Consider the following 22,373-nt stretch of genomic DNA (forward strand, 5'->3'; position numbering starts at 1 on the left):
TTAACTTCTTCCATATGGCTGCCAGATTCAGTCAGACACAAGTTGATGAGCTCTGTCCTGCCGTAGCTTGGAGCAGTTCTTGCCTCCTCGACACGTAAGTTTGCAGAATTTCTGTACACTACTTTGAGATCCTGTGAAAATGTAGAGCAGACTTGAAAAACTCTGTTGCCAATTTTGAATATTCAAGTAAAGGAAAGTCAGTATTTGAGGATGAATGTATAATTTTCACACAGCCTCACGATGGTGCACCTAGATAGCTATTTAAATGATGATTTCAGTTGTGTTGTACGGTCATTCACCCTGGAAAAGAGTGGTCTAAATAAATTAACAAAAGCCTTAAATTAATATGGTATTCAGGTCAAACGTGAGCTGATATGAGCGTTAAGTTATTGAAACATCCACACTCCTGCAAGCATTTAAAAAACAAAAAGAGAAACAAAATATAGTAAATAAGACAAGTCTCAGACAATGATGTTATATCTATATTTAAAAGGTGATCTGGTTCTTTTTATTTTTTTAAAGAACCAGTATACTGGTTTATACTGTGCAGTATATTGCACAGTAAAACTAGTGCAATATACTGTTTTAGTATATTGGATTAAAACAGTGCACTATACCTTCACTCGTCATACATGTCAAAATTTACAAAAAAACCTTGTAGTTACAAGGTGCAAATATTTGTTTTTGCTATCTTTAAATAAGAATAAAAACTGGCAAAAATCAATTCATTAACTGATTAACTGATTCAACACTGATTTAGTTAACACTTTTTTCAATAAGCTTGAAATGACACTCAGGCTAATACCCCATAGCTACAAATTAAGTTCAAATAAATATTATCTACATACTAACATTATTTTTTTAAGTAAGACTGATAGCACAAACTCTAAGACATTGTGAAAAATACAATCATTTAAAAGCTTAGTACATCTTAATTAACAGTGTTTCAGTTAAAAAAAAACAATGCATAGTTTAAGGCATATGTAGGTATGGTTAGCTTTTTTTGTAGCAAAAAAGCATCTGATGATAAAGTGCTCTGTTTTTGTTCATCTTATCTCATCCTTTGAAAGTAGAACATTAAAAAATGCTAAAACTTTTTCTCAAACCAACTTTACAAAAACCAGTAAAAACAAATTTCATCTATGGAGATGTCTCTTAAGAGTTGGCATTAAAACATTAAGCCTGTTAAGGGTGTTTTATGAGCCTCAGTCTTCTTGTTTTCACAGTGCATCTGAGAGCCATCTCGCCTCTTCAGCTACTCTTTCCGGTATTTTGCAGCAGAAGAGCAGAAATGGACCACTTGAGGTCTTGTTGACAAGAGGGGCTTAGCAGTAACAGCAGCAGTCCCCTTGGATTAAAATGCTTCTTCCTCTGAAGAGCTTTTCATATCTAAAAATGTATATTTTCATCTGGTTCAGGCACATTTCACTTTTTTCCTTTCGCCATGGCCATACGCTCTGCCACACTCCTGACAGGAACTCCTATGTTGCTCACTTTTACATGGATGAAGAGTGAGGCTGGGGACAAGCTGGAGCCATCTGCCTTCAGTAGGTGAACATGTCGATATCCTGAGTGGAAAAAGTGTTTCAAACATGTTATAAAACAAACAAATAATAAAAAAAAAGTGACACAACTGAAATAAGACATACCTGTACGGAGGCTTGTGAAGGGCAACGTGAACTGCCCCACAAAGTCATTTTTGGCTGCATGGTCATGATCTTCCACAACAAATCGCACCAAGGCCAGCTCAGGGACCTGCAGCTGGAAGCTCAGAGTGCAGTCCCATCTTGGGTTGAAACCTATAGAGGGCGCAAGAGAGCTTTAAATGCATCCTCCTGTGTGTCTTTCAAGCCATTCCAATGGACAAAAACACCTAAAGTGCAAAGACAAAGTATTCTCCATTTTTGCTGCTTTATCACACTTTACTGATCAGACACAGTAAATACAAAAGCAGTTTGCAAATTGTGATTCATTAATTGAGACAAAAACTTTTACAAGGTCTTTATGCATAAAACTGCATATAACATGTTGCATCACTCTTAGCGGAAAAGTCTGCCAGAAGTCCAGAAGTCTCTTGCTTCACTGTGGATAAATTTTGATTCAATGTTTTTTGCAGAATTGTTATATTGTAATTACACTGAAACATTTTTAAGCCACAAATATGTCCCAATTTGATTAATATCACACTTGAACTAGACAAGTATAAAGTCTTTACTTTGGACTTGCATAACCAGTTTTCCTATAACATTTGACCTTCCACATAATTTCTGTCTTGTCAGTTTGCAGAACATTTTCTCAGAAGTCTTGAAAATTACTGAGATCAAAATACTTTTATGCAAAATGAAACAGACCTTTTTGTGTGTTTTTATTTTATTTTATGCAGCAGAGAAATTATTGACTTAAAAACAAGCTCTTATGTCTTTCTGAAAAGTTACTTATAAGTTAGTTTAGTCTTTTTTCAAGTGTACTAATATATTTGACAAGAAACTAGTAAAAAAAAAAAATACTTGGTAAGATTTCGTGTTTTTTCATTGAAGTGCTTTGGTTGTCATAGTTGGTTTTTGTTAAGCGTTATTTAATAATACCAATAATAGGATATTTGGAGAACATATTACCGTTGTTGTCAATGCGGGGAGTTTTATTCTTCGCCCTATCTATGGCCACTCCATGGATTTCTACCGCTACCTGTGGGTCCACAATGGAGGTGGCTTTCTCTGTGTTTATTTTGGGTAGTTGTTGAGCGGATATGATCTAAGGAAACAAACAAAGCAGTATAGAAAGTTAGACGGGAAATGAATGAAAAATAAGAAAAAGTTCTGCTTTTAATGGCTTTAGTAGCGTCCACAGCTCACTTTTATGGTCAGCTGGGTGGGGGTGTGGCCGGGGCCTCCGCCCGTATTCTCAGGGTTAAAGTTGGATGTCGGGCTGCACATAAAGCTGGGCTTCAGAATATATCCACAGCGACCATTGGGGAGGAAGCGTCCCTGGTTGAGGTCCATCTGCTCCCCGGGCGTCTGGAAGTTTAGAGCCACTGATGGAAGTGAAACAATCAATCAGAAATGAGCAAATATAAAATAATATTTTCATAAAGTCAAAAACTTCTGCTCTCATTAGCAACCCTGCTTTTAGTATTGATCACCCACCCATGTGGCAGCCGCAGTTCCACATTTCCTGAGGATCAAAGTTGGATGATTGGAGGCGCTGGCCAGAGGGGTAGATCCGGCTCAGCTGCCTGACGTTGTGTTGTACAAAAAGCTTCCCTAAACGTGAAAAGACAGAAAGCAGCACATAGTGAAGCACAAGAAGATGATTGCACATTCAGCTGCCCAAGCTGCACAAAATGCTTGAAACCATAAATCCTTTGTGCCATTTCCTCTGCTTATACCAGAGTCTTTGATGAGCTTGAGTGCCTCATTTTCAGAAAAAGATGACATTTCATCTGCTGGTAGTTTCGATGCACTTTCAAACCCACGGAAGGAGACGCTCTTGCAGTAGACCACCAGCTCTGACAGCTCAGGGCTAAGCTTGGAACAAACCTGGAAACGGAAAGGTAAACCGGTACATTAGGTTAAAACATTTGCTTTTAATGGTGAAAAGTCAGAACAATCCAAACTGACCTTTGCAGAGTCACTCTTGGGTGTGTTCTTGTTAATGCTTCCTTGATCATCTTCACAGCTTGAGGAGAAGCTAGCGAAGCTCCCATTCTTTCCCAGCTGACCAAGGTGAGGAGTGTGTCTCTTTCCCTTCACAAGTATACGGCCCCTGAGCTTCTGCAGGAAAAGCAAATGATAAAAATGATTTCATTAGAAAACCAGACAGCCTGTGAAACTATAAGTGAAAACCCAGCTGTGCGCGTGCGTGCGTGTGTGTGTGTGGGAGTGTGTACTTCAGGGGAAGGCAGCTCATTGAGCGGCAGGTCACTGAATGGCTCAGTGAGCAGTTTCTTGCCCAGAATGGTGCGAAGGTGTTTGGCCATGACAGCCTGCTGCTCCACTGAACAGTGGTTCTCCAAGGACAGAATCAGGGGGTACGGAGAAGCCTGCAGGGACAAAACATAAACATTTCGGCATTAAAATAGGGATATCAACGTTATTAATCTAAGAAATTTAATACTTCTTTGATTAAGAAGTGTTAAACCTCACCTAGAAACCCTTTACTTCAATATTTTCTTGAAAATGTGCATATTTACATTTCAAGCTTACAAAGTTAAAAGTGACCTATTATACTTTCCTGAACAATTTAGAATTGGCCTATGGGATATACAAAACATATTCATTTCATTTTTCTTTGTACAAAATCATTCTTCGATAATGACATTTTAGTCTGCTAACTTCTGCCTATTTTGAGCTCCTTTCAGAACAAATTATTTTAGGCCCTCGTGTCACTTTAAATGTGAATTTTGAATAATTTGTTCCCTTTAATTGTTGTGATTATTCGTAATTAAACACATCAAACACACAATACTAGTCACAACATTTACTTTCCTTTTGGGATCAAGAAAGTATTTTTGTATTGAATTAAATTGATGATTACAGTAAATGTCACAGGCAGTGACAGGAAGAATGTTTACTAACAGTAAGGAAGAACAGGTATAGGTGGTGAGTCATACCTTAAAGGCGTACTGGTTGATGGCCTCAATGACCTCCTTGAAGGGAATCTTGGAGGTAAAAGTGTGGCCGTGGTAAATGGCAGGCTCCCCTTTATCTCCATCCCAGCAGTCCAGCTCCACACATCGGCATCCCTGATTCAGAGCCCTGAAGAAGAGAAAGACGACGTGTTAAACCACAAACTATCAACCTGAACTCCCCAATTAGGTTTTATTTCATGTCAACACACCGGATGTAAGGCTCAGTGCTGCTGTCGCTGGTGACCTGATCCTTGGTGAGGTAGGTGTTGTGGGATGAGGAGATGAAGTAGTGGGTCAGGGGGCGGGTCATGTCCTGGTATATCTGGGCGTGGTCTGGGTTAAAGACGTCATTTTCCATAGACAGCATGTACGTGGTGAAACCGTCCTGTGTCATCACCATCTTCTTCTGAGCTGCAATAAATAGTAATCGTTATGTTTATATGATTGTTGCAATGTGTTCTTGGGCTATTGCTAAACTATAAGCACATAAATAGAATAAAATAGAAATATCCTCTGGGAAATTTCTGTGCAGCAGCAGCAAATAGACTCACACAAAAAAATATATATATAAGAATATATATAAAACAGAATGAAGTCCAGTCCAGAGGAATATTTAACAGTTTCTTAATTAAAAAATGAACAAAATAAGTTGTCATTTATGTAAGAACGTAACACATCCTTAGATTTAAACATCATTTATACATTTACTTCAAAATGATCAGGATCTGGACTGAAAACAAGCACAAAAAAAGTGAAAAACAAAACTGAAATACTGAAAATATATTGCCTAAAAACACTTAAAATGTTACATGATAGGCTCCTTTACTATACTCATTTTGGCTACATAAATTAATCATAAAACGAACCACTTCTGTGCAACAGCAGGACTAAATTGCAACTTCTGTGCAGTTTATGTTTCCAGACAATCACTATCATGACTTCTTGACAGAACTGAAATATTGACACAAAAATAAATTGAGCTCCTCCTGTCATTTAGCTAATAGCTGGTTTTAGAGGCCTACCCAAGTCGTTGAACTCGTAGGTGAGTATGAGATTTTGAGCGTGATTCAGCGAGGCGTCCTCTTGCTGGTCTCCCAGGAAGTCACGCAGCTCCGCGATGGAGAGCACAGAGCCGTTGCTGGAGTAGTGCCTGAACACTTTCTCCAGCTCGGGTCGTCGCATGAGCCGCTTGCAGAACTCTTCGATCTCATTGTGATCCAGGCGGCCGTCGTGGGATTTGTCACAGCCCTGGGGCACGCAACAAAGAAAATACCCCAGAGACAGTATGTTTTTTTGTTATTAAAGTACTTCAAAATCTCTGTTGAGTGAAAAGAGAGCATGAAAACGAGAGATTGTTGCAACAAAACGCTGACACAGCAGGAGGTAATTCCACCTAAATAAAGAAAGCACAACTCACAGAGCAGATAAACACGCAAAGGGGAGCTTAGTTGATACACTGCCTGGTTACTATGAAGGTCGACCATAAAACAAACTCTTCTTATGCAACAGCAATAACTTCACTGCCTGAAGGTATTATCTTTGGACCTAAAGAGGAATGATCTAGAGCCAGTATGCTATTACTGCTAGAAACTAGTGATCAGGTCCGAAATCTGGGTGTAGTGATGGACTCAGACCTCAACCTTCAGAGTCACATGAAGACAGCTCCAAAGTCGGCCTTCTATTATTTGAAGAACATTTCCAGGATTGAAGGACTAAACTTCCAGCAAGCTGTAGAGAAACTCATCCATGTTCGCTTTTAGTAACATTGATTACTTCACAAGTCTGTCTAAAAAATAATAAACAAAATAAAATAAATCAGATTCAGAATGCTGCTTATTAAAATTAAGAAAATAGAGCAAGCACGTCGCCCCAGTTCTACAGTTCTTACATTGGCTGCTTGCAGCTCAAAAAACTAACTTTAAAATACTTGAGTGAGTTCATAAATCACTGGATGTATCAAAATAAGTTAAATATTTTTGGTGTTGTATCAACTTTCCAGACCACTCTGGTCAGGTAAGTTAAGTTTACTCTGCATCCCCAGAACCAAACATGAAGAAGAAGCATTCAGGTTTTATGCTCAACAAGTCTGGAACAAACTTTGATGAAACTAAAACAGCCAAAACACAGCTAAACTTCACCTGTTTATAGCTGCTTTTGATTCATACTAACTGGAACATTAATCAATATAGTTAATGTGTATTTTGTTGATAACTTTCATAATGGTATTTGACAAAATGTAATGGTTATTGCTGCTCTGTAATTGGTGACTATATTAAGTTTTTATAGTCAAAAGCACTTTGAACTGCCTTGTTATTGAAATTCGCTACACAAACAAACTTGACTTGACTAGAAATTGTACACAGACTGAAATTGACTCACCGTAGGAAAATGAAAATATGCAAATCAGACAGATGAATTCTCAGAGTTTGTGCTGACATTGCTGAGACCAAACAGAGAAAACACAGATCATGTCTCTCACCTTGAACAAACAGCGCGCGTGTTGCTCGTTCAGGTCGATGTTGATCATCTGCAGCAACCGTTTAACCTCGTCGTAGGTCATCTTACCGTCCTGGTTTTCATCTGCATGCTTCAGGTAGCCTTGAATCCAATTGTAGAGAGTTAAGGGAACCAAAAGACGCTGAAACATAAAGTCTGTACTGCATAGTCTTGCAGTGAAAAGCACAACAAAATTCTAACTTAAAAAATAAACTAAAAATTTAGAAATTTTGAAAATAACAAAAACAATGCAAATTATGCAAAGAAAACAAGTTCATATTCATTTAGAAACAACAATACTAATGTTTTTACTCAAGAAGAGATCATAAATCAATATTTGGTGGAATAATCAGGAGTTTTTCAATGGGGTTCACTGCAGTGGTCTCTTCATTTTTTCCAGAGCTGCATTTTGTGCAGTTTTAGCTTAATTAATGCTCTCAATATGTTGTTTTTTTCAGTAAATTACCATTTTTTATATACTTTATACTCCAGTTAACCAATTAATCAATTACTAAATTTGTTGACGATTATTTCAATACTCATTTAGACCAATAATCAGACCTTGCTTCAAATCACATAAGTCAAGTAATAAGGACCTGATCAGAACTCTGTAAACTTGAGGATGCAGCCATTTTAAGATTAAGACGCACTGGATCAGGTCCATATTTATATTTGAAAGTTCCAGGATAATCAGTCTTGAGCAGTAATCTTTTTGTTTGCTCCACATAATAACCGCCCTCAATTAAAAACTGGATTTATGTTACTGAAATTAAAGATGAGGTTATTTAAAGGCTTTTTTAAATAACCGGAGTATCACACCATCTGATACTGAGACTCAGTCTAACCTGGATGATTGTAATTAACATCAATAGTTGGACTATATTTAGAAGGGGCTTTTGAAACATAATCATTACTTCTCACCTCAGCTGTACTCAGTGCATGTGACACCACAGTTAGATACCATAGCAACATTGCTTTGGTTACAAAGGGTCGGGAGGATATTGGTCCAGCTTTTCCTTCTGCGTCATTCTGGTGACGCGATCCTTCAGGAAGCGGAGGCCTCGCACCCAGCGCTGGGCCTCCTCGGCGGTGGGGCACTTCAGGTCCAGGCTCTTCCTGGATCCCTTGAAGATCACCGTGAAGCACTGGTCCTCCGGCACCGACTCGGACAACCGCCTCAGGGCGTCTGACTGGCAGCCTTCGCGCACGCAGTCCACCTCTGTCACTGCAACTGCAGGGGAAGCAGAGGCAGAGTTTTTGTTTTCATGTTTTCATGCAGAAGATTGCAACAGCACACACAGAGCAGCTAAAGGTCGGGCTGTAAATCCCAGTAAAGCAAACAGATTGTAAAGTTGCAGGTTGTGAAATCTAAGTCAAATGCTAAGCCTTTAGTTTGTGGTGTTTGTGCTTTAAATGTAAAAAATTGAGAACATTGAAACCACAATGCAGCTGTTCAGCCAACAGGATGTCCTGTTAAATTCCTCGGTAGCCATTTTGAGCTGGTTTTTATTTAAAACCTGAACGACAGAACCGTTTATCTCCAGGCTTGTCGCAATAAATCAATTAATCAACTTTAAATTATTTGCATTACTTATAATTTTTGTCTTTTCTTTCTCTTTCCACCAAAAACTGGATAATAAGTCTTCACTTTTGTTCCTTTTTCTCAACTATCCCTTTTTTTTGCAGGACAGTTAGACTTCATGATTCATTTTATTTATTTCTGTTTTGCTTACCTTGGATATGTAAAAAGTCTTCCAGTGTTAAATGTCCATTTAAATTAAAAGTATTCCATTACTTGAAAATGGTTTCAAAACAACAATATCTTTGTTTATCACAATAACCTCTGGGACAATATAACGTCCAGCAAAACTTGTTACCACCACAAAGCTTTTCATCGCAAGACTATATTAGTTTCTTGATCACAATTAACTTTTGCTGAAGCAGCAGGGGATTTTCTAAGAGGTGTAAATCTGCAAATCTCACGTTTAAGAAGAGTCCACAAGCTCTTAATGAGATTTCAGTCAGGAGGGGAAGGGGCCGGTTCATTAGTCGGTCATCTTTGAGGCCTTTAAGAGCCTCTAGCAATCCGACAACACTCTTATGGATGTTTCGTGTGCATGCATGGACCCTTTGAATTAGAAAATGTAGGTAAACTAGTACCTGGTGGACTCTTCAAACACTGATCCCAATTTTCAAATGTTATTTTAAAGCTTTTGTCATGTTCAAAGCTTAATAATTCAGCTACTTCTAGAAGGTAGCTCCCCAAAAGCTGAAGCCCTCTGAACATACAAAGTACATTTTAATAGAGCAGACCAGCAAACACATTTACTAATAGTGTGTTTGAATTGAAGGCATTAAACAATTAAACGGCCTAGTCAAAGTTTAGATCCATATCCTACTGAGAATTGAAAAATGAAAGCAATTTGAGCTACGTTGCACAGAAGAATGTGGAGGATTTTAAACTGACAGAGACACACCAGTTCACACAACTGAGTTTTGCTCAGTTAAATACAAACATGTCATTAGTTCAGAGGCTGCTGCGTTTCTGCACCAAGAAGCCCACAGTCTGTTGTGCAACAAACAGAGTCTGTGCTCACAATTGCCTCATTCTCTCACTAAAAGCCATGAAAGTCTCTCTCCCTCTCTCCACCTCTTCAAAATTACTGCACATTCTTTGTGGTTATCCCAGATACTAGGCAGAAGTGACCTGCATGTTTCTGTGTTTGGAGACCAGCAGCACAACATTCAGGAAGTGATACAGAAGCTCTATCATTAAACACAACAGTCCATACCTGCAGGTATCAGTTAAAAATTACAAAAAAATCCAGAAGCAAAGCAAAGCCAGATTAGATCGTCAGCAGTCGGTAAAGGGAGTCATTAACAGCGTCAATCAGCTGAAGTTGTTAGTCTGGTCTCATGTTGTGTTGTTGTCATCGCTGGAGGGAGTGTAGCAATCTGAATGCTTCTATTTTTAGCTGCAACACAATCAAGAAGGCCTTCAGCACGAGTTCAACCTGAGTCTGCCCACTTCTCCTCCACCCTGCAGGCCTCTCACAGGTCCAGCATCCACATAAACACAGCAGGAGCAAAAGAAACAAAGGTTGGGCAATAAAAAAAAGTGAGAGATATTGTTTCTATTTACGTCAGCACTGAACTGAGCAGTAAATCTTCATGAAATGGAGAATATGCTACTTTGGGTGCATCAAATGTAAAAAAAAAGTTTAATATAAGTTCAATTTATGTAATGCTCACACACCAGCCACACAGTATACATACATTTGTTGTACAGGCCTTTAGGAAAATGTGTTTTATTCATTAAGCAGCTCAGAGATTAGCAAACACTTCAGATTTATAAAGTCATATAAATTGCTCCATTCATATTTTACTCATGTGATGCAATGGTGACAAATAAATGAGTCAATGCAGCTGGATTGAAGTAAATCAACAATTTACTACGGTTGGACAAACAGGAAGTTTAAATTATGTCGGTTCTTTATTGCAAAGTTTGTGGTATTTGTGAAAATAAAAGACAAAATTGTATTTAAGTAGTTTAGACTCAAAGAAATTAAATATGTCAATCTTTATATTCAGTCGGGAGGTTGAAAATCAAGATGCAATGCGGCAAATCAAAGAAAAAGCATGTGATTTCTATATAAAAAATGTAAAAACAAATGTACTTACCAAGCATTACCAGGTTTTCATAAATTAGAAAAGTGATATATGAAAAAACGATTAGAAATTTTAATGTTTTTTTTCTAACATTTATTTCATTTTTGTATTCTTTGAGCATGTATTATTTGTTTTCTATGTCTTTAATTTCTTTTGTTCTCTTTTTGATCATTTTATCGTCAAAATAATCATAAATTTTCATTTAAAATAATTAACGGCCCTAATAGTCACTCCTGATTATCTGTGTTTCTTCTATCAAATAAACAATAAATTAAAGTAAATATTCTTCACAGTTTCAATACTACAACATATTTTAAGGCACTCAGTTTCTGCTCAGGTGATATTTTTCTTTTACCAATCGACAGGCAATGTTTGGTTTTTTTAAAAAAAAAAACAGCAACTAAATTGGTGTGTCTACTGTAGAGGGAGTTCAGAGAATTGTGAGTTCAGAGAAGTGAGAGAAAAACTGATTAACCTGAATGAGCTTTTGACGTGTCACTACTCTGGAATCCTAAATTTAATTCCAGGTCAAACTTTGAGCATGCCACAACACAACTCACTGTATCAGTTTATTGACCAACTTCAAAAAGAAGATGACTAAGAAATTACATTTGTCTATGAACTCCTATTCAAGTAAGGAGAATACTAAGAATACACTAAAACAGGTTATGAATCAAGTCTAACCTCTTGAGTTTGTGAGCTGAAAATACAGATGTGTGGCTGAGATTTGACAGACGGATGAAGTTTCTGCATAGATTTCCAGTTATCTTTCAGTTTCTGCTGTGTCGAAATTCTTTCGCTTCTTTCTTGTTTGCTAGTGAATAATTTGCTGGTGTCTTATCTCCAGCAATCTTTCCAGGCGAGAGGTGGGGTACACCCTGCACAGGTCGCCAGTCTTTCACAGGACAACATGGAGACAGATAGGACAAACAACCATGCACACACACACTGATACCTCGGGAGAATTTAGAGAGAGACAAATTAACCTAACAGTCATGCTTTTGGACTGTGGGAGGAAACCAGAGTACTCGGAGAGAACCCATGCATGCACAGGGAGAACATGCAAACTCCGTGCAGAAAGACCCTTGGCCAGGAATCGAACCCAGGACCTTCTTGCTGCAAGGCAACAGCGCTACCAACTGCTCCACTGTGCAGCCCCTAGCTGTATTTCCATCAACCATAAAATTATACAAATTGAAATAAATTTCCTTAAAGCAAACATGCCAATTTAGAATATCTCATTTAACTGTTTACATCCGTCACTGCCATGACTTTTATAGACTTCTCTATTTTTTGACAATAGCAGAATACAGATAGAGACATTTGTAATAACAACACAACTGAAAACTAATATTTCAGTTTTCTTTCTTCTCATTTCCAGGGACTATATTTGTCCCTGGATATGCTAAATCTTAAGCGGCTATTTTCCTCCTCTGTTCTCCACTTCCTGTTAGGTCATCGATCCAATTTCTAACTTGATTAGCACTTTTACAGTGAGACTCACATGTCTGCTGGGATTTGCCTTTGCGGGAGCTTTTCGTTTCACACCATACTGTGAGTCCGTCCTCCAGCAGCTGCAGGCTGCGGTTCTTCTGCCACCTCAGAGAGCGAACCTTTACCATGCTGCAGCCCTGCATCATCACACGGATGTCCTCATTGTCCAAAATCCCTGCAAACAGTGGAAAAATGAGGAGTGGTGTTCAAAAATATATTTTTTTAAAATTAAAATAAATAAAGAATTTCTGTAAGGTTATGAGCACAACATTTGCTCTATTTACTCAGGCTCTTTTTCAACAGATACAGAAGAATAATACAGCTATAATCACCACTTTCCTGCTTACACTGCAAACCTCAGCTCGTGTTTTATACACAAACCCTGTGTGAAGCCTGTAGATCAGTGTTTACTGGGGATGTTTACTGGGGACGTTCTGAAAGGTGAACATTATGCTTTCTGAAAGTAAATTTCCATCAAACATTTCCCTCATTTTGATAAACATTTCTCCTGATAATGTGTAAATCTATTAAAACTTAGCAGCAGGTCTGGTCCAAAGTTTGTGATTTTCAAAAGTCAAGCTGTGGTCAAAACAAAATTTATACAAATGTTTCCCAAACCTCATTCCGAAGGTTCGAAGACACACACAAATTTCAGAGTTTAGATCAATACAGTGGATTTGAAGTTGAATACAAACTCCACGTTGCAATATAGAAGCTGATTGTTTTTTTGTTTTGACACATTTTGACAGTGAATTGCTTCAATGCACTTTTTCAAACCTTCTGCAGATTTCTAGCTGAGCTGTGCAAAGAATGTAAACAGGTAACGTTTCTGACATTCCGGAGCAAAACCTGGAAACAGGAAACACCAGCTAATTACTGTGCTTTATTACAGAGCTGCGAACTCCATAAAGTACCTGTTGTAGTTTGACAACGGCAAGAGCCAGATGAAATGAAAAGAACAAATTTTGATTTATTGTATCATTTACTAAGTCACAGTTTCCAAAACAACAGCTAAGTTTCCTGGCTACAGTTTACGCTGAATAGAAATCCGAGTTAAAAATCCCTGAAATAAACATTTTTCACCAACATTTGCTACAGAAATGTCATCCATTTCCATAATAGTCCAAATTTAAATACCTCTTTTGACATAAGACTGCTGGAATTTTTTTACTAAATATCAATAAGATGTTGAAAATGTCTCAAAAATAATCCTTAAGAAAGATGTTTCCGCCATCATAATACACCTCTAGTCTTAATATGAATGAATACATGCATAGTATTGAACCATTTCACATCTTCACTGTAAAACAATTGAGCCACATTTAATTGTGTCTTCTAGTCAAATAAATTTTATGAGTTTTAGATTTTGAACCTAAATGTGTGAGTTTGTGAAAGACAAACTTACAGTAGTAAGTGGTGTTAACTTTTTGTTAATTTTGTCAAATCTCCAAGAGTTTAATCTTTTTTTTCTTTTTTTTAGGTTAGCACTTTAAAAAAAACTGAAAGAGGAAAAAGACAGGGAACTATTTCCCAGAATTCTTTGTGGCGTGTTTTTGTATCCTGAGTTGGAAAAGCGTTGATCTGACTCTTGTGTTTTATTAAGGCAAATGTTCATTTTAGTCCAACTTGTCCTATTCACACCAAATGTTTATGAGCAGAATTTATTGTGATGTTTAATAAAATTCATTATCCGATCAGAAATTTAATTCCTGCAAATTGAAACAAAAGGTTTAATGTAAAATAAGTAGTAATTTTAACTGGAGTTTCTTCTTGCTCAGTGTGAAATAATTTTTTGTTTTAAATTGCACCAACTAGTTAAAACTCAAACAATGCTTCGACAACTTGTCTCGTGTTCAACTTCATAAATTTCTGAGTTAAAAGAAAATGATTTTCTTGACTTAAATTGCATTTTCTACGCAGCAGGTGGACTTTCATTTTCAAGATAAACCACTTTCAAGTGTTTTACAGAGTTGAAACATTACAACTGCAAAGGATTAGATGTCTCATGTGAATATTACGAAGAACCTGGCTTTTCTTTAAACTTCGTGCCTTATCCGTGTTTGTCTGAGCGCGTCCCACACCACAGCACATTCAATCCCCTATTCAAACATCCATGGTCTCCTCCCCCAAGCACTCTGACCTGCATGCTTTTCTGCTCTACTGCTCCTCACCTGTGGAACATCCTGCTTTACAAACAGCCCAAAGTCACTGGAAAAGGAAATAAAAACCTTGCTTTTTAAGAGACATTTTAACCTTTAGGTCCTCTGTGCTTTTATGCTTTTATTACTCAAGCTCACGTTCTCACTAGAACCAGGAAGATAGAGACATAACACCAGTTTTAAAGTCCCTCCACTGGCTCCCTGTAGCTCAAAGAATAGATTTTAAATTACTGTTGTTAGTTTACAAATCACTGAACGGTTTAGCACCACAATACATCAAAAATCTGCTGCTGTTGTATAAACCTTCCAGACTGTCAGGTCTTCTGGTTCTGGTCTGCTTTGCATACGCAGAACCAGAACCAAGAGAGGAGAAGCAGCTTTCAGCATCTATGCACCAAACATTTGGAACGAACTTCCAGAAAACTGTAAAACAGCGGAAACATTGACTTCCTTTAAATTTCAACTAAAAACACACCTGTTTAGAATTGTATTTGAAACGTAATATGCAACAATGTATTGCTTATTCCATGATGCATGACTTTGTGTTTATGATGTAAAGCACTTTGAAATGCCTTGCTGCTGAAATGTGCTATACAAATAAAATTTGATTGAGTGATTTTATCCATTGTGCCTCCAGATTGCTTTTATTCACTTATGAAGCACTTTGACATTGTGAGCTGTTTTATAAATAAAATCTATTCTTCATCCTCGCTGTGTTCTATTGGTCTCTAATTTTCTCTAAGAAACCTTTGAGGCATTCATAGAAAAGCTGAGATTAAATTACACACAACAGGTGCGCTCTGTTTACTGAACATGAACCTCTGACTAAAACCGAATCAGGAAAGTTTCTGAGATCCACTGCTGCAAAAAATAAAAATAAAATATAACTATGATCTTCAATACTTTAAAAAAATGTATTTTCTGAAAGAACTTAAAGGAGAAGTTCATATTTATTTTTACCCATCAGATCCAAACTTTGTTACAGTAACATTTAAGTTGGTTAGCATTATCATGCCATAACGCTTCTTTTTCTTCAGCAAACTACCAGATTTTGTTGCTAACAGAAGGATATTTTGCACAAATGTGTTCAAAGGTCAGGTTAAGATATGTTCTGGCAGACTATCAGATGTTTTTATTAAAAAGATTCTTCAGAAGATCTTTTTTCTTTTCATCTGAACTGAGCCGTAGCTAATATAGCCACCTCATTTGCAGCAAAAGCAAATGAGGTGGATTAGCCGTGTTGCTGTTACTGAGCTGTTACATGTCATGGCAGTCAAGAGACTGTCCTACAGCAACAGTCTTCAGTCAGAGGCCTCTTCAGATTTGCTGCAAAACTGACTGCTACCAGAGATCATTTCTGCTCACATTTGAATCATCTCCTTTCAGTGGAATGAATTATGCAATCTAACTTTCCGTTGGGATAAATAAAGTACTTTTGAACTGATTTAGTTCCTGCCAGGCCCATCTTGTTCTGTACTTTGGCCTTGCCATAATGTTGGCCTTTGTAAGTGAGATGTGTAGATTGTTGTGTGGATGGTTTTATGGATTCTACAGGACGTTCCAAGATTTTTACAGCATTAATGAGTCTTAAAGCCATTTTAAAATAAATTAAATTAAATTTGGGAGCAAGTCAAAGGTTATTCATTTTTCTGAAGTCATTAATCTTCCACTAATTTCTCACTGAATCCCGATTACAACACATGAGAAGGTCGGTTGGTGGAACAGGTTGGTTTAGTTAACTTTATTCCTCAACAAAGCAATGTGTGTAAAATTACAAAACAGAGTAATTTTTACTCAATTTGTATGCTGTTTTAATGGCAATTGAACCCTGTCATCATAACTGCTAATCATAAGTAATTGAGAAGGACATGTTTTAGTCGTGGTTCCTCAAAGGTAAGATGTTAACTACACAAAACCGTTTCACAGAACCCTGCTTAAAAAAATGTTAATAGATCCCTGCCTCAGTGATTCTACAGGGTTGAGCAGAGACAGAGCTTTCTCAGTCCAAACAACTTCCACACAAATTGTTCTTCTGGGTTTTGTTCCTTCTAGGCTACCACTAAAGATTTCTCCACTCAGAAGCTACATGGCTCTTTTCTCCTCTGCTTTTAAATCCCAGCCTTCATGCTGTCAGTGCCAGTAGGATAACAGGGTTGGGGCCCTGCAAGCTAAAGCACACAGAGCGTCCCCTCCCTGCACACTATTCACCCCATTGAGCTTGGAGACAAAGAAACCCCCCTACCAGAGCTCCATCCATAACAAGCCTGTTTTTTCAAGCTGTTGCTACCATGTGATGCATTCCCACAATCAGGCCAGCAACCACACCAAGCTGACTGAACAGCATCAAGTCAAATTATTACTTAAAAAAAAACTTTTAAATATATCATACTTAAAATATTTCAAACTTCTTCCACCAACAACATAATGCAACATATAAGCAAATAAAAACAGGTGGAATTACCTTTTTGCACAGTGTTGCAACACCTTTTGTTTCCGTTTCAGCATTCATTCTTCTTCAGTATGAGTCGAACATCATTTCACGTGTTAACCCGACAATCCCTGAGTTTCTATTCACAGATCCGGTCTGATCTTTAAAAGTCAGGAAATGGCTGAAACACATCAAATCCCCCTAAATCTGTCCACATCGACAGTCAGAGAACAACTGCGACAAAAAAATTTAAAATAAATCAAAACGGCTGGAATGTGAACAACAAAATGATCCAAGTTCATCTGACATCATAAGAAATAAAATATGAGTAATGTTTATGACTCAAAGTTACTAAAGAAAAACCGCAGCAATATGCGGCATCTTGGAGTCGCCACGTCTCCATAACAAGCATTTCTTTTAAGACCTTTACCAGCGGTGATGGTACTTGTGGAGGTGTCTTGTATGTAGGCTTTTTCCAGACGTTATGCAGTGTTTCTAACTCATAATGACCTGCCAAAAATACACTGCTGCAGTTAATGGGAATCTTTATACATTTTTCACTGTAACTATTATATATTATGAGTAGGATTCCTTGTTTGAGGACACATACATCTGGTTCTGAAAAACTAAACCCTTTTTTTAAACCCTGTTTGAAAAAAAAAATCATAAGAATATCTGGCGATTCAGAAGCCTTGAAAAACAAAACAAACTGTATATTAACTGGTGAGATGACATCTGCAAAAGTTCTCTCCCATGATTGCTTCCCAGCAGCTCCTTGTGAAAAAGGTTTCATGTTTCTCTCAGCATAACAACTGTCATGAGAGCCAGCTAGCACAGATTCTGCACTACATACGGCACAAACAGTTTCTGCAGCTGCTGCTGTCCCAATTACATGTTTCTCAGTTTTGTCTTATAAGGAGCAGACGGAAGCAGCCAATGTTTGCTGGACAACTGATCAGGAAATCCCTGCAGACCTGGATGAATACAAGCAATTTTGAGTTAAATCATTCCACTTTGTTTAGTTTAAGGAATCAGAGCATGTGCTTTTAAATAATAATTCACTAATAAAAACTAATAAATCAGTAGCAAAAAGTTGGCCTTGGCATGGAGAAAATTACAAATTCTGGTGTCAATTAAGTCTGTGGTTTCTGTCATAAAGCATTCTAAAATATTATGACAGCACTTTCTGGTAAGATGTTTTTTTTTTTTTTTTTTTTTACAGAAGTGATACCAATTGCTTAAAATTCTCATAAATTTTTTTTACAATTATGAAAGGATTTACAAAAATGTCCAGCAGTTGGTGTTGAGCTATGAAAGAGCCTCCATCATAGCTCAACACCAAAATTGTTTTACAGAAAAACAAATTTCTGACTTCAGTCCCAGAATTCTGAGGAAAAAAAGTCAAAATTCTGACTTTAATGTTAGAATCCTGATGTTAATCTCGGAATTCTGAAATTAAAGATTTAAAAAGATTAAAGTTAGAATTATTTTTTTTCAGTGGCCCTGGTCCTCTTCCGAAGTTCAGCACACGTGTCAAGAATCAGAGAGATATAGTGGTTCCACCTTTATTAAACAGTAAACTCTACTTTGTGACACACAATTATATTTATGCTCTTCCACAAAAAAAAAAAAAAAAAAGAAGAACGTTTTCTCAGAAGAATTGTGAAGCATTGCAGCATCTGGAGCTGTGAAGCCTGGATTTGATTATTTATCTATACATTAATAAGTGACTCATTACGAATTACTTTCACTGAGATATCGTAATGACTCTTAGATTAGAAAACAGAACATTTTTACTGTCTTCAAGCTTGACTGAGTGAAAAGTTTTTTCTGTATTGAAATCAAGTCGTAGTTAATGTCAAAAATACGTATTTATGACAAGATATAAAACCTCCAAGCCCTGTTATCTGTTTGTTTACAAAAACCATAGTTCAGCATTTAACAATTCACAAATCAAAACTGGGTTAAATTTGGATCCAGGTTTAAGGCCCAGACACCTTGTTTTTCATTTGAGACTCTGAAAATGAATCCTCAAAAGTCCAGAAACATATTTGTCTGTGTGTGATCATTCTGAACTACGAGATCTGTAAAAGCACAAAATCTTACTTAGCACTTTTGACCTGGCATAGTGCAAATATCTTATTATAGTTGAAGTAAAACAAAAGTAAATTAAAAGCAACTTTTCAGCAAGATATAGTAGCTTGTTTAGAATCAATAATTCCTTAATATTGATGAAAATTGACTCGTTATAAGGAAATAATCTGCAAGTGCAACTGCTACTTTTTCATCAATATTAAGGAGTTATTTATTTAAAACAAGCTCCTATTTCTTGCTGACAATGTACTAGCTTTGTCTTATTTTAAGTTAACTTTCACTAGAAACTAGTTCAAAAATACTTGGCAAGACTTTGTGTTTTTCCTGCAGTGCAGAGGAAAGTTGGAGCGGTCTTATGACACTTCCTGAAAACCTTTGACCTCAGTTCATTAGAGGATGACAAAGCGTTTTTGGTTTCATTAGCTCTGATGAGAATAGGAATTAAAAATAAATCAAATGAATTGTGGACTGAAGGCCATTGGAGTGATTTAGAGTGACATGTGGTGGCTCAGAAGGAGTCTGGTGGGCAAGAGGCGAGTGATCTCACCTCCTTCAGAATAAATTATATTAGCAGGAGATTCAAATATAGCGTTGGCAGTTGCATATTAGATTTTTCAGCAGAGGGATAAAGTTACACGGCTGAGACATCAGTCGTGCTTCAGCAAGTGTCTGGGAAGAGTAAGAGTCTCAAGTCAGAAGCTTTAATTGCTGGATTTAACAAATGTTTGGTTTTATTGCAACAGAAATTTAGCTGGAATTATAAAATTTTGTTTTTTCTCAACATTAGGGGAATATAGATAAAGTTTTGTGCACATTTGTAACAGAAACGCAGCTTGAGCCGGAGTCCATGGCTTAGAAATCTTTCTCAAACACTTGAAAAGGTTTTGATTCTCAATTCTCTAAAGAATATCACTGTTGCTGTGTGTCACATTTCCTCCTTCCACTACACTTTCCATTCATACTCTTTGAAATAGCATTCCACAAGCAGCCAACCTACTCAAGAATCTTTGTGTGACTCATCCTCCTTGTGGCCAGTTTCATCAACAGTCTGCTGGACAAAATGTCAAGTCAGGATTGTCCCCATAGTGTAAGCCACAATATTTCTCAATTTAAAAAATCTCCATGTTAGGTGATGGTCATTTTCCAAGAAATGAAATTTACATAATCATAAAAAGGACCAAAAATAAGAAACTGACATACATTTGAGTAATGAAAATATAAAATAATATATCAGCTTTACTTTTGGAATTGTAAAATAAATGTACAGAGAACTTCAGGGTGATTCAGCCAAGATAATTGGGTCAAAAGGTGCAGTGAGCCTAAAGTCTGGTCAACGTTTCCAGTCATCTGGTGTTTTGTCAGAGATTCTGACAGGCGCTCAGTGGCTGATCAACAGGAAGCTATTTTGGAGTCAACACAATGTTTGCATTAAGACAATGCCAACCGAGGTGCACTTTCGCTTCGTCTCACGCACACGGCTTTATGACAACACTGAGATTTCAGATTTACTTACCGAGCCTCCTAATGGGGTCCCTGGTCCTCTCAGCCGCGGTCCCCTTCTCCTCCTTAGGACCGGTGGTCGCTGACTTGCTGCCGCTGCCCAACATTATTCAAACTTGACGAAACTGTAAAGTTTAGGCGACTTCAGCTTTTGGCTACCAGGGTATTTTACGCGCGCCCTTAACTTTAAGGTTTGAGGACGCAGGTGTCTTAAAGCTGCCTCAGACAGTCCCGGAGCTCTGGAGGAGACAGCTGAGAGAGACATTTATTCCCCTTTCCACATGTGAAAAAAGTCCCTCCCCCAGACGGTGATCTCCATGTCTGGGCGTAACGCGATTCCCAAACCAAGCGAAGGCGCACAGCTCAGTTCGGGCGCCCTCTCCACCTACGTGACTCCTCCTCCTCCTGCGTCTCTTTATGTGGCATCAACAAACAGGAACCCGGATAAAAGAGCAAAAAATGAACCTCTCTGGAGCTAAAAGTGCCACAACAAATTTTTATAATTTTTTTTATTTAGAAAGTTCAACAAATGCAATTAAGAATATTAAAATTTTCAGAAAACAACAAATAAACAAATTATTTTGTTCTTGGTTATGTATGCACATGTTTTTCTCTGTCCCACTGATTGTTTGTACTATTGTTTTTAAGAACTGTTTGAAATAAATAAAACATGTCTATTTATTTATTTATTTGTTGATGCATATAAAATTGTCTTTAGTTAAAAATTGAGTTTAGTTAAATTGGCAATTTTGAGGGATAAAATTAAGACATTTTTAAATTTACAAAAATATGTTAAAAATCATAATACAAATGTATTATGATTATATAGGTTTTATTTTATAGGTTATAACAGGAAATAATATTAGCTACCACAACTATGCGGATGACACACAGCTCTACATTACGATGTCACCAGGTGACTCTGAACCCATCCAATCACTGAATAAATGTTTAGAACAGATAAATGTGTGGATGTGCCAAAACTTTCTCCAGCTGAACAAAAACAAAACTGAAGTCATTATTTTTGGACCTAAAGAGGAACAATCTAAAGTCAATGCACAGCTTCAGTTATTACAACTAAAAACTAGCGATCAGGCCCGAAACCTGGGAGTAGTGATGGACTCGGACTTGAACCTCCAGAGCCACATAAAGACAATTACAAAGTCAGCCTTCCATCACCTGAAGAACATCTCCAGGATTAGAGGACTAATGTCTCAGCCAGATCTAGAGAAACTCATCCATGCGTTTATCTTTAGTCGCATTGATTATTGCAACAGCGTCTTCACAGGTCTGTCCAATAAATCAATCAAACAGCTGCAGTTGATCCAGAACGCTGCTGCTCGTGTTCTCACTAAAACCAGGAAGATAGAGCACATAACACCAGTTTTAAAGTCTCTCCACTGGCTCCCTGTAGCTCAAAGAAGATTTTAAAATACTGCTGTTAGTTTACAAATCACTGAATGGTTTAGCACCACAATACATCAAAGATCTGCTGTTGTTGTATCAACCTTCCCGACCTCTCAGGTCTTCTGGTTCTGGTCTGCTTTGCATCCCAGAACCAGAACCAAGAGAGGAGAAGCAGCTTTCAGCATCTATGCACCACAAATTTGGAACAAACTTCCAGAAAACTGTAAAACAGCAGAAACCCTGACTTCTTTTAAATCGCAATTAAAAACACACCTGTTTAGAATTGCTTTTGAAATGTAATATATAACAATGTATTGTTTATTCCATGTTGCATGACTTTGTGTTTTTGTGTTTATGATGTAAAGCACTTTAAAATGCCTTGCTGAAATGTGCTATACAAATAAAATTTGATTTGATTTGTATTGTTTTTTGATTTTTTTGTACTTATTGCATTTTGTTTACTTGTGGATTAATAGCATACACATTTTGAAAAATAACG

The 22,373-nt window shown here is 37.3% G+C and overlaps 1 protein-coding gene across 1 annotated transcript; it reads right to left on the reverse strand.

The window, feature by feature from the left end:
* Positions 1-481: 481 nt before the first annotated feature.
* On the reverse strand, positions 482-20,854 carry plcd3a (phospholipase C, delta 3a). The gene is made up of 15 exons (XM_055052181.1): positions 20,481-20,854; positions 12,297-12,461; positions 8,126-8,354; positions 7,107-7,236; positions 5,650-5,875; positions 4,837-5,038; positions 4,610-4,754; positions 3,887-4,039; positions 3,618-3,770; positions 3,386-3,536; positions 3,144-3,260; positions 2,853-3,031; positions 2,616-2,751; positions 1,650-1,799; positions 482-1,568 (listed from the first exon to the last, which is right to left on the reverse strand). The coding sequence occupies exons 1-15, from the start codon at positions 20,572-20,574 to the stop codon at positions 1,426-1,428; spliced, it is 2,373 nt and encodes a 790-aa protein (XP_054908156.1). The 5' UTR covers positions 20,575-20,854; the 3' UTR covers positions 482-1,425.
* Between the last annotated feature and the right edge of the window lie 1,519 nt (positions 20,855-22,373).

Source organism: Poeciliopsis prolifica, unplaced genomic scaffold, assembly GCF_027474105.1.
Source record: "Poeciliopsis prolifica strain line A6 unplaced genomic scaffold, Auburn_PproV2 SCAFFOLD034, whole genome shotgun sequence".
In the NCBI taxonomy this organism is placed as follows: Eukaryota; Metazoa; Chordata; class Actinopteri; order Cyprinodontiformes; family Poeciliidae; genus Poeciliopsis; species Poeciliopsis prolifica.

Coding starts and splice junctions, on each gene's coding strand:
- plcd3a (XM_055052181.1), bottom strand. CDS start 20,574: ATGTTGGGCAGCGGCAGCAAGTCAGCGACCACCGGTCCTAAGGAGGAG. Junction 7,237..8,125: donor CAGAAGGAAAAGCTGGACCA/ATATCCTCCCGA, acceptor AACTCTCTACAA/TTGGATTCAAGGCTACCTGA. Junction 1,800..2,615: donor TCCCCGCATTGACAACAACG/GTAATATGTTCT, acceptor CGCCCTCTATAG/GTTTCAACCCAAGATGGGAC.